The sequence below is a fragment of the Malania oleifera genome, chromosome 4, assembly GCF_029873635.1.
Source record: "Malania oleifera isolate guangnan ecotype guangnan chromosome 4, ASM2987363v1, whole genome shotgun sequence".
In the NCBI taxonomy this organism is placed as follows: domain Eukaryota; kingdom Viridiplantae; phylum Streptophyta; class Magnoliopsida; order Santalales; family Ximeniaceae; genus Malania; species Malania oleifera.
This window is the reverse complement of record NC_080420.1, coordinates 31527100-31542694: the sequence shown is the minus strand read 5'-3', so window position 1 is coordinate 31542694 and position 15595 is coordinate 31527100. Positions and strand designations below refer to the sequence as shown.

General features: G+C 34.4%; 1 protein-coding gene across 1 annotated transcript in view; it reads left to right on the top strand.

The window, feature by feature from the left end:
- Positions 1-15595, top strand: part of LOC131154215 (uncharacterized) — a 92054-nt gene that overhangs the window by 53852 nt on the left and 22607 nt on the right. The window contains exons 16-20 of the mRNA XM_058106835.1: positions 2505-2569; positions 2648-2709; positions 2800-2923; positions 3001-3058; positions 3194-3306. Coding sequence (XP_057962818.1) covers positions 2505-2569; positions 2648-2709; positions 2800-2923; positions 3001-3058; positions 3194-3306 — 422 coding nt within the window. The remainder of the gene's footprint in view (positions 1-2504; positions 2570-2647; positions 2710-2799; positions 2924-3000; positions 3059-3193; positions 3307-15595) is intronic.

Sequence of the window (15595 nt, the reverse complement as noted above, 5' to 3'; positions counted from 1 at the left end):
ATTAATCATGAAATTCGTTTATGAAACTTTAGAAATCGTTGATAGAAATAAAATGCAAGTTTTAGAGCTAAAATATTATAAGTTTAATACATCAATGGTAGGTATTTGTGTATAAGATGCAGTAATTTTAATGTAATAATCTTATTAAACATATTTAATTAATATAAATGAAATATGTAGTGTGTTAATATTATTTATTACACAAGTAAAGACAATTTCGACATAAATGGTTAAATAAAATGTTGTTGCTAATATCCAAATTTAATTTTTCATATAATTCTTAAAATTATCATTACAATATTTGATTTCAACAAAAAAAAAAAGAGATAAAATAATATGGAAATGTCACTTTAGGTTCAAGTCTCACATTTGAATTGAAGGAAATTTCATTGTATGGTTAAAATTTCAACTAGTGTTACTAAAATTTTGAGATTTTGAAAAATTTTGGACGATTCATTGAAATTTGGGGTAATGGAAAGAAGAAATTTCGGTTAAGACCGTGGTTTTGGGGGAGGTGAGAGCATACTAGTCAGAGGCGCAAGGTGCACTAAGGTGCAAAGGGTGCCTGGAGCCTAGTCTCCTCGTGCCTCTTGGAGATGAGGTGCACATTTATTAAAACTGTTTGTAAAATGCCCTACATAATATATTCTTGTTTGTGAACACACTAGGACTAGTATTTGAATTTTAAAATATTAAAATATTCAATACTAGGACATAAAAATGAATACTGGAACACAAAATTTCAATAAAATGCAATATTCATGCTATAAGTTCCACAAAATAGAAGCAGCAATAAGCAGCAGTGAAATTTTAAAAATAAAAAAAATAAAATAAAAAATAAAGCAGCAGCAGTGCAGCACTCTGATGCTGGAAATACTAGATTGCAGAAGCAGAAATGCCGAGAAAAAGAAATGCTTCTATAAAAAGAAAACAGCTTATTGTCCAAATAAAACTGCAAAAAAAAAAAAAAAAACAGATCATTTTCTAATATTTATAATCCTTGGAGATGGACGAGAATGCAGCAAATACTTGGATCCCTCTGTTGCATTAGTATACACTTGCACTGCCTTAGACTGCAACATGTAGTTGCAGGGTCCAACCAGTTTGATGGCTGTGGTTTGCACATTAAGTTTCAGCAGTAGAATCTCTCTCTGCGGAAGGCATCAGAACCACTCCCCAGTATGCCACAGTTAGTATGTATCAGTGCCAGGAATGAACAATACGTAGCAATATAAAATTGGGCAGCACACACTAGCACAAAACAGCACTTCAGAACTTCAAAGGTCCAAAGCATCAAGAGGCTGCATCAACCACTGGACTAAAGTTACAGTATCCTAGGAGGGAGGAATTGTGAACATAATTAGTCTCTCACTAACCCTGCCAAAATTTGCTTTGATCACCCAGAACGGGGCATTCTGCAGCCTGCAGCAGCTAGAAGCATATGCTTGCAAAATCAGGAGATCATGTATACACAAAAAATCATAACATTTGTCATCACTATGCAACCAATTAGAGGAAGCATCTGAACAGCCACGCAGTTTGCAAGGAACAGTATGTGGCTGTGATATACAAGACACAGAGTTGCTCACGACTAAGAATGGGAGATGAAAACCAATCGGTCTGCTTAGTTGTGGAAATTTTTTTAGTTTTTTGGAGAATTATAAAAATACTAGCGTAGTTTTTAGTTTTCCAAGATTTGTATTAAAAAGGTAAAAAAAAATAGGTTTGCTTAGTTGTGGAAGACAATTTTCGTTTCTAAATTTTCAAATGATCTAAAAAAAAAAAAAAAAAAAAAAAAACCTTGTTTCAATTTTATAAAATTTATATAAAAAATCAAACCAAAAACGTTTTCTAACTTTCCTATAAAATTTAGGTAATTGGAAAACAAGGTGGCATTTTTGTAAGTATTTGAAAAGTTGGAATTGAAAATGAAACTATATCCCATTAGTGAGTAGTGCCAAAATTTTTTATTGGTTTCCATTTTTTTATGCAATTGTTGCAGAACTGAAAAATAAGGTGGTTTTTTTTTGTCTTTTTTTTTTTTTTTGAAAACTAAAAGTGGAAAATTAAAACTGTTTTCCACAATCAAACAGCGCCTAAATGACTCTTAAACTATATAAGAAATCTCTATTTTAAGAATCAACAAGGGAGAAAAGGAAGAAAGGAAGAAAAGTTGCTCCAACTAAGTTAGATTAATCATGTTTAGAGAAGTTTAGCATTCTGATACCATATCAAAAATCTGAATTTTATTGAAGTTTCAATGAATAAAATACTACAATCGTGTTAGATAGGGAGAAGAGAAAAGAGAAGAAGAGAAGAATAGATTAGATGGGGGGAAGACCTATTTGAGCAGTTCCCTTGAGCTTACGTAAAGCTCCAGGTCTATCCTCTACATGTATTAATACTTCAAGGATGAAAATAACCCCTATTGTGCCACCTGATTGCAAAAAATGACATGTTCTCTTCTAACATTTACGATTTGGTTTTATTGTTCTATTTTGCAGGATTTCATGAATATCCTTTCCTTTGTGCTCGTGTATTTTCATCAGTTGCTAAATTCTCTTCTGTGGTAATTGTTTCTATACTCCCTTCCTTATTTTTAGATCCTGTTGCAGAGTATTCTTATTGAAATTATAATAACTTTCAGATCAGCCATGGTGTTCTTGGGCATTTTATTTATGCTTCTATCAAGGCAATTGGCATGGATGTGTAAGCCTTTAGATCCATATTTTGATATGAATGTATCTTCCTTATTCATGAACATAGTGAATCTAATTGCTGACACTGTCTTGTGGACAGTCCTCCACCTGTTAAAGTTGGTGCCTGCAGGGCACTTACAAAGCTCTTACCTGGAGCAGACAGAGGAATTTTCCAGCCTCATATAATGATCTTATTATCATCATTGGCAGATCTTCTCAACCAAGTAATTTTTTTTTTTAATGCCAAAAATTTCCTTCTTGTTGAGGTTTCACTTACAGTTGCTGCGATTCTGGTTCTCAGGCGTCTGATGAAACCTTGCACCTGGTGCTTGAAACACTGCAAGCTGTGGTAAAGGCAGGTTGGTATCAATATATGTGGATTTCTGTACAAGTGGTCTTTTAGGTCCATAGTAGATGCAGTGTTTTTGAATGTACTGTACTATTAATTTCCTGTGAATTACTAGTATCTTTCTTTGCAAATTTGCTAATTGTAGGGCGTGAAGCAGCTGAATCAATAGAACCCATTCTCTCTCCTATCATCCTTAATGTGTGGGCATTGCATGTCTCCGATCCATTTATTAGTATTGATGCTGTTGAGATTCTTGAGGTAATGATGAATATTGTTGATAGATGTGATGGTCTGATGGTTTGTGGGAAAACCAATTTCTATGGTTATGCCTTTGCTTCCTTTCTTATGTCTAACTATGTTCTTACACACGAGTTATTAGCTGCTTTCAGATATCGGTGATCACAGACTTACAGCAGACCAGTTGAATCATGTTGACATTATTTGTTACCCTATTTTCTACCTAACAATCTTCCTTTTGAGATATATCTTATTCAAACAAAATCCTTTGATCCCTCTCTAACATTACCATCATAAGATGTTAATGTGTTTGAAATCCTTGCGTTGGGGAAATTGGGTGAGGGATGCTTCTTTAATTTGAATTTTTCCTTTGTCAATTGTCTAGTCTATAATGCTTCTATTTATTAATTTTTCCTTGCTCATGGGAGCATGGGTCCATTGAATTTCCATTTCTTGTGAATTAGGATGACATCCCAATTGAAAAATTGAAAAGCTAGGACAGGATGACATCCAAATTGAAGTTTGGAATTGCCTTGGTGATAACGTAATTATTTGGTTAACTAATTCATTTAACAATTATAAGAACTAAAAAAATGGCATATGAATGGAGGGAAAAGTGTCCTATATTAAAAAATATAAAGGCAATATTCAAAATTGAAATAACTATCGTGGAACTAAACTTGTGAATGATATGATGAAATTTTGGGAAACAGTAATTGTACAAAAATTAAGGTTAGAAACAAGTGTTTTATAAAATCAGTTTGATTTTATGCTTGGAAGATCAACTACAGAATCTATATATCTATTAAGAAGATTAATGTAGAAGTTAGGGAAAAGAAGAGGACTTTGTACATGGTTTTAATTGACCTAGAGAAAGCCTATGATAAGGTATTAAAGAAGTTCTATGGTGGGTTCTTAGAAAAAAAGGTATATTAGTAGGTATATAAATGTCATTAGGGATATGCATTGTAGAGTAATGACTAATGTTAGGACTATAGGGAGAGTGAAGGAATTTTCAATCACAATATATGTAGCTCATGGTCTACTTTTGAGTTATCTTGCTGCATTAGTGATGGATGAACTTACTAGAAGAGTCTAAAATAAGGTCCCATGATGTATGTTGTTTGCAGATTATATTGTTTTGGTTGATGAAACTAGAGGTGAAGTAGAATCTAAATTAGAGTTATGGGGAGTAGCTTTAGAATCTAGAAGTTTTAAGATAAGTAGAAGAGAAGAAAGGAAAACCAAACATCCTAGCAAGTGTTGATTGGAAGTGACTTCAGAAGAGTCTATGCTGATAAAGGAATTGCATGGACAGTGTAACCACTAAACAATGACAAATTTACCTAAACTATTATAGTAAAGGGGTTGGGGAAGCAAATCAACTACATTGATCCAAATGTGGAAGGACAAAGTTGGTGTTGAGAGAGTAGCAGGAATATTGTAGAAAAGAACTAGTTAATGGTCAAGAAATTAGTAGCACTAGTAGATTTTGATACCTTGGATCTATTATGCAAGAAAAAGTAAAAATTGAAGATGTAAGACATAGAGTTAAAGTAGGTTGGATAAAATGGAGAAATGCATTGGGCGTGTTGTGTGATCGTAGAATACACTTGCGTTGAGTTTGGGAGCATGAATTTTGAACCTTGGATTTGGATTTGGGTGAATTTGGACAAATTTAAATACAATTTAATGTTACATATGATTCAAATCCAATGCCTTTCCAAGAATAGGATAACAATTTAAAAGGAAGCTTTATATGACAACTATAAGGCTAGGTATGATATATAGATTGGAATGTTGGGCAACTAAGAAACAACATATCCAAAAAGTAAAAATTGTTGTAATGGGAATGCTGAGTGGATGACCAGTATAACTGTAGAAGATATTTAAGGGATGGGCACTTCCTAGTTAATTAGGCATACTATATATAGAAGACAATGTAACAGAGGGGTGATTGAGATGATTTGGTCACCTGTGAGTTTACTAGTTAATGTTAGTGGTAGTAGAAGGGGGAGGGATAGACCTATAACAACTTGGATTGATAGTAGGGATTTAAAAGCCCTCTATTTTTCAAAGATATTGCTAAGATTGTGTGTATTGGCAGAAAACTAGGAAGCACCGATATTTATATGGGATATGGATACGACACTATATGGATATGGTGGTACGACAATTTGTAAAAACAAGGATACAATATAGATAGAATACATTAGTTAATTAATATAAAAATATATATTTAGGCATGTTTTCCCTTTTAAATGAAAAATATTGAAGTAATAAAGCATCATTCATGCTCAATTATGAATTGCATAATCATTAGCTGCTCATATTAAAGAACTTATAGAAACATCCATCATTCATCATCAATCAAAAAGTCGTCCAAGCTTCCAAGGCTTCCAAATAAAATACAAAAATATTTGTCCAACAACAAATCCAATTAACAGAATAAGAAACACTCATCATTCATCAACTATGCATCATTATTTTCACCATCACCATCTTTAATGGCTTCAATATATGGTTCATCAAGGGAAAGACTCACAATCTCAAGCACCTCAGCACCTCCAAATGGCTTATCCTAAGTATCTTCAATATCCCACTACTTGTTTGGTCATTTCTTGTATTCTTCAGTTTTTCTTGATAAAAGCTGAAGATTAGTATGCACATTTACCAAATCTTCAGCATGTTATGCTGCCATCTTGTTCATCTTCAATGAGTGGATAAATGCATAGATACTCCAATTCCTCTCGATGACAAGAGGATGAGCAAGGTTGTCCTAGAAGCTTGAAGGCTATTAATTGAAGCATGTGTGCTGATGCACCGTAGACATACCACTAATAGTTTGGCTTCAATGTGTATCTATCTTGTATGGATTCAAGACTACCAAACACATCCATGAAACTAGAAAATCTGGCAAATTCCACATTTTATTTCTTCCTATCCTCGGGGTTATGAAAAATCTTCAAATACATTTGTTCCTTTCCTAAAAACTTTCTCCATCTAAATGTGGAGTGACACAATTTGTGTCCTCTATAAGCCATTGTTGGCTATAAAACCTATAACAATTTACATAGGTTTGTTAGAAAGGGGGTAATAAGCGTATAATTTATGAAACATGAAAAAATAAAAAGATTACCATAGAGTCAAAGACAGAGCCAAACAATGAATTGGTGTACAATTTTTTATCCATTGAGCAACTAATATGTTGTACACCACCTCATAAAAGGATGATGAATCCCTTGCTATCAAGCCTTCATGCTAATATATAGCCTTCCTCACTTCTTCAATCGCGGTGTCCTACATTTCATATACCAAGTGCAAATTAGGTTCTTTAGTATTACCTACTTGAAGCATATCATAGATAGGATTGGTGAAAGATAAAAATGTAATCAACATTTCCCCACCAAACATCATTTAAAATGATTTCCTTCACATGCATAACTTTCCCAAAAATATCATCTTCTCTATAAGAACCCCACTCATCACTAATGACCATGCTTGGAGGCTTCTCCTTATTAGCTTCGTCCTTATGAGCAAAACTACTACTAAAGCAAACTTGGTATCAGCTATAGAAAGCAATTTGAGTGGCATATACTTATTAAAAAAATTGCTAATATCATGGAGTGATTGTGATGAAAGTGTAAATGAATGAAGCATCCTCCACCACATTAGTGATCGACTACACTCTTGATAAGCAATTTTGTTTTGCGCGGTATTTTTTGTTGCACATATATTCTTTGGAGCAAGATTGTGTGCACCACACATGGAGTTCGAAAAATATGTTGATAATTAAACTCCACAATTGATCCCACAACCTTCATCATAGGTGCATTATCAGTAATAATTTGGACTACATTTTCTAGCCCAACATCTCTAACAATGCCCAACGTCGATTGGACAATGTAATGCTTGTTCTTGTACTTCAGTTCCATCAACATCTTTCAAGAAATTTGGATCCCCTCTTGTTATAGCGCGATAAAATTAATCAATGACCTTTTTTGTGGATCAATCCACTTATTAGACACAATGCCCATCCTTTTTCTTTCCAAGCCCCTCTAATTGATTGTGCAACTTCCTCTCCATGTGTGTCCTCTCTTTTTCTAAAAGAGTTGTTCTCAAAGCATTATATCATAGAGCAACAAAACCAACAATATTATTGTTGGCACTTGGTGGCATAACTGAATGCTTCCATATAATATGTATTCTATCAAAGTGGAAACATAGACCATTGGAATAAAACATCTTGGGAAGCAAGAATTTCAAAAGTTCCCTTGCCTCCATTTGAAATGGCTGAGAATTTCCAAGTGCTTTTTTCCTCTTAAACAAAGATGAATATGAGCAATTAGATTGGCTAGGAAGAGGTGGCGGAGCTGGACTAGGCAGCAACACTTGCTTAGGATTTTTCTATTTTCTGCTTCACTTTTCAATCTCTGCATCTCAGCGAGATACTCATAGACACCTTAGGACATTCCCTTATTCCTACACCTGAATTTTTTTTGAATAAATGAGCTTTTACTCTAGAATACAAGCCCTTGTAATATTATTGGCAGTAGTTGCTCTGAAAACTTGAGTTTCCACCTCTCTCACCTAGTTTCCCTAATTTAGTAACGTAAGCCCAAAGAGGGCTGCTATCATCCAATGCCCTAGTTCCAAATTCACTAGAAATAGAAGTAGAAGATGAAGAATTATCTGAAGCCATTACTGTTCACAGAGTATTCACTAATTTAGTACACCATAATCACAATCAAATAAGAAATTAAAGAAATGAAAACAAACTCCTATCTAAGTTCCTAAGTGATGTTTTTCATTGCTGGAAATGTAATTTATAATGGATAATAATATTACTAAATGGAGGATATTCTATTCCCACAAAAAATGCAACATATTCTATTCCTGCAAAGAAATCAAAACACCGTGGAGAGGCTAAGTCATAAGACTCATAGCTAATATCATTATCTAATCATCTTGCAGGAAAATTTATTTTTAAAAAAAGCATGGGTATGTTCATTGTTGCATAGCTTATAGAATCAAATTTGAGAATAGTACCTTCATATAAAATTCCTGTATTATAGTAGATATACTACATGGTCTCTAGGGATGGCTTTTTCCTAGAGGCTAAGCAGAATACAAAACACAACAATATTGTGATAAATATCATCATCCACCAAGGTACCAATTAACCATCAAACATTTAGTATTTTAGTCATTCAAAGTCTCAAATTAACATTTGTGATCACTCATCAATCATTAGTGCACCACACAATTGTACAACTCACAAGAAAAAATTGACTGACGAGGACATCCAAGAAAAAGATATAAAAAGAGAGGAGTGGGGACTCATGGGGCTTCAAAACCTTCAATCAAATCATCAATGATGTATTTTAAATAGGCAAGGGTATCGGGAAGAGGGAGGGAAGGAGGAGGTAGGGACTCGTGTTGCAACTTGCAAGAAAACTGAAGAGTAAAGAGGCTTTGGGCAGGCATAGAGGCACTATTCGTCATTCGACTTCAAGCTTCCCTTTGGTAGATTCACACTCGCAGTCTCGCTGAGAGGAACTTTTGAAGGCTGCAAAGCTTACGATGAGGATGAGTCCTGAGATGTTTGATAATGGAGGCTTGGAGGGAGGTTCCAAGGCTGTGCAATGTTTGGTGAGTCAGCAATGAAGGCTAGAATTGTTCGTCATAAGAGAGAGTTAGCTAGGGCCCATTTGTTCATGTTCATTTTCTCTCCTCCGTGCTCTTTTTTTTTCCCCCGGTTAGTGGCCCTAAAAACGCTGCATTTCAAGCCAACGTTGTCCTGCGCATATCCCGACATATCTGAAATTGTCCAAATTTTTTTTAAAAAAGCTACAGATTTGTGTTGTAAACGTATCTGGCCATATCCAAGGCATATCCATTTTGGATATATGACTGTTACCCTTTTGGAGTATCCATGCTTCCTTTGGGAAAATGATTCATGTAGCTTACCCCATCTAGTGGGACTTAAGGCTTGGTTGTTGTTGTTGTTGTTGGGGGGCATTTGATTTGATCCTTTTGTTAAATATTTTGAGTTCTTTACGTTTTTTGCCAAGAGAGATGGAAGGATCTAGGTTTTGGATGCTTTGATGAATATTTCTTGCACGTCTTTTTTCACTCAATATACTAATTTTCTAAGTGCTCTTTTTTTGTGTCATTATTTTATTTGGAAAACTATTATCCCCACTAAAATTAAGGCTATTACTTGGGATTCTTAATAGTTAGACACTAATGATTTGCTTAAGGGGAGAAGGTCAAATAAAGCACTTTCACAGAATGAGTGCATGTATGGTCATGATATAGACTACCAATTTAGTGCATTGTTCTTATTCTTAGGGTATTTATAATAACTTATTTGGTGTATTTTAGGAGACTATGTTTGTCCTCTTTGAGTTTGTGTCTTGTGATTTAAAGGTCTTGGGAAGGAGATATGCTTTTTTGAAAATTGCCTTTTATTTTTCTATAATTGGTGGATTTGGTTGGATTGCATCGTGTTGTTGCACAAATGGCCCGTTGTGAGTGAACTTGTGACTTGCACATCACCACCAAAGGGAAGTGTCTTGGGATTTTCTCGATGGCTTTTGGGGGATCTTTTCAATGCTTAATCTAGACGAGATGAGGAGAAGAGTGTAAAAAGAAGTGAGAGAGACGAAATGGTTTTTCTTTTACTGGGTTTGCTCCTCTTTTATGCATCGGGTGGGTAGGTTGGCCCATAGAGACTTGAGACTCCCTTGTGTCCCATTATTAGATTGTTGAGGTTGAGGGGTTGATTATTCGTGAGGCTCTCATACTATCGTGTGCTTTGCCCTTCACATTGGTCCTTATCCATTATTTGATGCTCATGGAGAGAACAAGGAAAGCATTTGATGCCTTTGTTTTGTGCTGTGTGCATTATCTCACTGACTTGGCTTGGTTACATGCTTCCTCCTTTCACTCAAGGTGCAGTCTCATCAACTTGGCTTTCTCACATGCTAGGCACAAGATGTTGCCCTTCATCTTTGTTGATTTGACCTTGTCGTGTGCTACATGCATGGTTTCATAGATCTAGTTCGGTCAAATGCTAGGGATGAGGTGTGGCCCTTCCTTGTTGTTGGCATGACTTGATCATGTACTAGGTGTTTGATCTCATCAACCTGGTTGGTCAATGTGTTAGATGCATGATGTGGTCCTTCCTCTTCACTAAGTTGACTTGGTCATATGCTTGGTACATGCTTTCACCAACATGGACTGCTCATGTTCTAGGCGCGCGTTGAGCACCTTCCCCTCTTGCTAATTTGACTTGGTTGTTTGCTAGGTCTATGTCTCACCTACTAGGCTTGGTCATATGCTAGGTGCATGGTGTTGTGGTGTTACCCTTCGTCCTTCAGACGCATAGCATCCAACTCTTTCCCACCAACACAATGCTAAGATCTTCAAGGGCTTTAAGTTTGGTTTGGAGTAGGTTGCTATGTCTTGCTTTAGTTTGGTGCTTTGCTAATGGTTTATTTGGGAAGTATCTTTGAGTGACATGTAGGGGATTGGAGAGTTTTGCTCCATTAATATCTAATTTGTTTGGTTTTTTAGTAAATGCAAGGGATTGGAGAGTTTTGCTCCATTAATATTTAATTTGTTTGGTTTTTTAGTTCTTTTTTCCCTTTGTTTTTATGCGTACTCAGAGGATGCTTTATTAAGTTGTCATCCTCTTTGTATCTTTTTCTTTTTTTTATTTCAATAAATTTCATTTTCTTGGTTACTAATTAGGTGATGTAGCTAAATAAATGTTAGTAGTACTGAATGCTTCATACATTATGGTGCCATGTCCATTTTTGTAACTATGAGGCTAGAATTTATTTGAACTTAGGTGGGCATAGAGATAAAAATAAAAAAACATTAATGTGCCAGAGCATCAAAGATTGAAGTCCATGGTGGAACACTTAGGGTTATCTTACCCTCAGAGATGATTGGCATGCTATGTACTGTAGTTGCGCAATAAAGTTTTGAATTGTGAAATGAAATCCCCATTTTAGGAATCTAGAATGAATTGAATTGTAAGATTCGGTACAAATTTTCAAACTCTATTCCAAAGGAAATGTATATATTGGTATGCGAAGAAGAAAAATAGTAAAGTATATTTAAATTGTAACAATAATAAAACATATTTTATGTGTATGCATTCCATAAACAATAAAATATAAGAATGAGTTAAGAAAAATTAATAAAAAAATGAACTTTATGATGTTTAAGGGAAGGGATCAAGGAAAAACAATAAAAAACTAGTTTATCGACAATTTAAAAAAATTCATCTTTCTTGCATAAGTTTTCTTTGACAAAAAAGGAAAATAAAATAGTTGAACAAAATTGATAATAAATGAACAAAAGACCTTCAATTTTTTTTTTTTTTTTTTTTAAACACATAACTGACATAGACAATGAGTGGAAGATATTCATGCAAAAATAAAAGCTATAAAAAATGAGATGTATTTTTAAAGGTTATAAACTAGTCAGATTTGTTAGGATATGATAGGTCTAGAATCATGTGAATTGATAGATTCCAATTGAATTCGTTAGATTCACAGGGTGAATTGACTGATTGAGCAACAATTCAAATTTTCTAGTTAGATTTGAATTGATTTGTTGTGGAATTGATACAAATTGTATGAATCAAATTGGCGAATTGTAGGATTCTAACAACTATGCTCACATAAAATGATCTTCTCTATCAACTAAGAAGGAAAAATGGTAGTCTATCTTACTTAGCTGTATAGGCCAATCTCCATTCAGAACGTAAAAAACATGAAAAGATCTTGTTACTATGGTGAATGATGAAAGTAACAATAAGATCTTGATACAAGGGTAGCTTGCAAAATGCAAGCATTTTCTTTCTTTCTTGCAAAGCTTTCCTCTTTCTCACTTAAGAAGGATCAACAGATGTAAGCAATGCAAATTTTCGATCTGTGAGACACTCCAGCCCAAATAGATGATTGGAACCATTCTTCAGAAACAAATGACATTCTATTTCTTCTCATATGGGCCACTCTTTTTAGCGAGTCCTTAGCTTGAATAATTCTAACTAAGCCCAAGAAGCTGGTGCAAAAGCTCATGAGGCTGTTCCGATCTCAAATAAAGCCCAAGTGGTCTCCATGTCTAATGTTTCTAAAGACGAGGGATGTTAAGTTGGGAGTGATGGATTTAGAAGAGAATGTTAGAAATATAATAGAAGGAAAACAATTTGCTAACAAAATTTAGATTAAATAAAACATAAATACTTATTAGAAGCTGAGTAGTGGAAGGAACACTGTCCTTAAAGCTGAATTTGGGCCTATGGAGAAAATTTCTTGGTGCTTATAGTCATTGTGCGCATGACCTCCAGGATTATTCAATTGGCTCGGTTTTTGTATGCACTCACAAACACCAGAGTTATAGGATATGTAGTTTCATTTAGCTACCCAACAAAATATAAATCTCAAGGAAGAGTAGAAGATGTTATTTTGAAGAAGAAAAATTGTATCTTGAAATGAAGCTAGATCACAGTTTATATAGGTAAAATTAAGTATACCATCCAACATCATAAATACAAAACTGTTAAAGTAGTAGTTAATATTTTAAAGAAGTTAAAACTAATATATTAAATTTATCAAATACTTAATTAAAATAAAATTGACGACTATTAAATAGATATCTTTTTAATTTGAAACATCCAACATTAATATAGTGGTACCAACAATCCCCCACGTGGTTCAAATTTTAAAAATAATCAAATAAAGATTAAAAAAACACAGTGTTGGGTAACCATGAGATGTAATGCATTGGGTGACAATACCTTTTGGTTTGAATTGCACTTAGAGAAAATATGTTATGAGTTATAAGAATTGGGTGAATATTAAAATCTTCAACCAAATTCTTTTAACATAACACTATAAATATATCGCTCACATAACATTTATAGACACAAAACTCCTATAAATTGGTACGAATAGACTATGCACCATATCTGGATGTTCATGAATGCTCTAGAAAGTTTTAGTCCAGTAAACTTTCATCGGAAGTAGCACCAGTTTCACACTCACATAGTTAAATCAATCAAGTGTGTAACTAAAACTAAATGCACCAACTAACAAAGGATATGAATTTATTAAAGATAAACGCAACCTCACAATCATTGCAGCTGTGCACTATTCCAACACCATGATCAAAACAAATAATAGTACTCACCATACTAAATGATTTTTTATTACTCATTGAACCTAATTCATAGGATCTCCAATCACATAGGTTGGGTTGCCATCATTAGTAGTTTATATTGAGGGCTTAAGACACATCATCCTCTATGTTTATTTTCTATTAGCTTTTTAGTTAGTCCTTTAGTTAAGGAATTCATTAATCAATAGTTGTTTCTCAATTCTTATATTTTGATCATATTGGTACTAGGTACCCTCACATTTTTGTGATCACACTAATGATAGCCAAATGGACTATTCAAGTATTTCAAGGTAGTCCATATATACACTAATCAAAGTCAATAATATAGCTGTGTCTATCATCCACTTGGACAATGCACTGTAAAATTACACATCTATGTGTTTTATTATTGTTAGATTTCTAGGGAATAAATTAGGAAATTCAAATTTTTAAAATCTGAAATTACTATTTCATTTTCTAGTAGTTTTAGTTTCCTGTTTTCTAGCCTAGAGATTTGCTGATTTGATTTGCTGATTTTGTGGTCTTCCTCTACTATTTATCTTGTAATCGTGTCTCTTGAAATTAAATAAAAATGGTTATTCTTCTTCTAAAAAATTCTTCATGGTATCAGAGCCTTGTGCTTTTTTCTTCTAATGAGGTCGTATTAGTTGGCGATGACCAACGCCCAAAGAAATCCTACTGGCTCTTCCGGTACTTCCAAAACCATTCCACCCAATCCTCCCAAGTCTGTATCTGCTGATTACTATTCCCATAATTCAGCCCTTTTATCTCATGGGTACAAAACTCAATGGGCGTAAGAAACCACGGTGCAGGCATTGCAAAAAACCGTGGCATACAAAGGACACGTGTTGGAAGCTTCATGGTGAACCAGCAAATTGGAAGCCAAAATCTAAACATGGCTGTCACGCCTACCAAGCTACTGCTGAAGAGACTCAAGAGCCTTCTACCAACTCGTATGCAGTCCCTTTTACCGAGGAGCAGTTAGAGCACTTGTACAAATTGTTTCAATCTTCAAAACTGTCCTTAACTCCATCTTGTTCTTCAGTACATAAGGGTAACTCTCTTGCTACTGCGTTTTTAGGGGTTATTCTTAATTCTGTTCATTCTTGGATAATTGATTCTGGCGCAACTGATCATATGACTAGTTGCTCCAAATTGGTTTCATCCTATAGTCCGCGTGCAGGCAATAAAAAGGTCAAAATTGCAGATGGTTCACTCTCAGTAATTGCTGGGATAGGAACTATCAAACTCACTTTGTTGTTAACTCTCCATGATGTGTTCCACGTTCCAAATTTGTCTTGCAATTTGTTGTCCATTAGTAAAATTACCTCTGATCATCAATGTCAAGCTACTACCACTCTTCTTATTGTGAGTTTCAGGAATCGACCACGAGGAGGATGATTGGTAGTGCTAAGGAAAAAATGGACTCTATTATTTTGACGATGGACCTAACTGGAGTAGAGAATGTCAAAGTACTTGCTTAAATTCTGTTTCTGTTTTCAAAGATAATGATATCATGTTATGGCATTATAGGTTAGGCCATCCTAGTTTTCAATATTTAAAATACTTGTTTCCTAATTTATTTTGAAATAAAAGTCCATCTTCTTTTCAATGAGAAGTTTGTCAGTTTGCTAAACATCATTGTGCACTCAACCCTACAAACCAACTACCCCATTTACTATGGTTCATAGTGATATCTGGGGCCTATGTAGAACATCTACGTATTCTGGCAAAAAATGGTTTGTGACCTTTATTGATGATCACACAAGATTAAGTTGGGTTTATTTGATAAAGGAAAAATCTGAAGTGGAAACAATTTTCGAAAGTATTTACACCATGGTACAAACACAATTTAAAAAAAAAAAAATTCAAATATTGCAGAGTGATAATGATTGAGAATATTTCAAAAACATTTTGGGCCAATTTTTTCTTGAAAAAGGAATTGTTCATCAAAGCTCTTGTGCCGACACTCCGCAACAAAATGGTTTGGCTGAATGAAAAAACAAACACTTATGGGAAGTAGCTCAGGCTTTTCTTTTTGCCAATTAGGTACCTAAATATCTTTGGGGTGAAGCCGTTCTTACTACTACATATCTCATAAATAGAACACCTA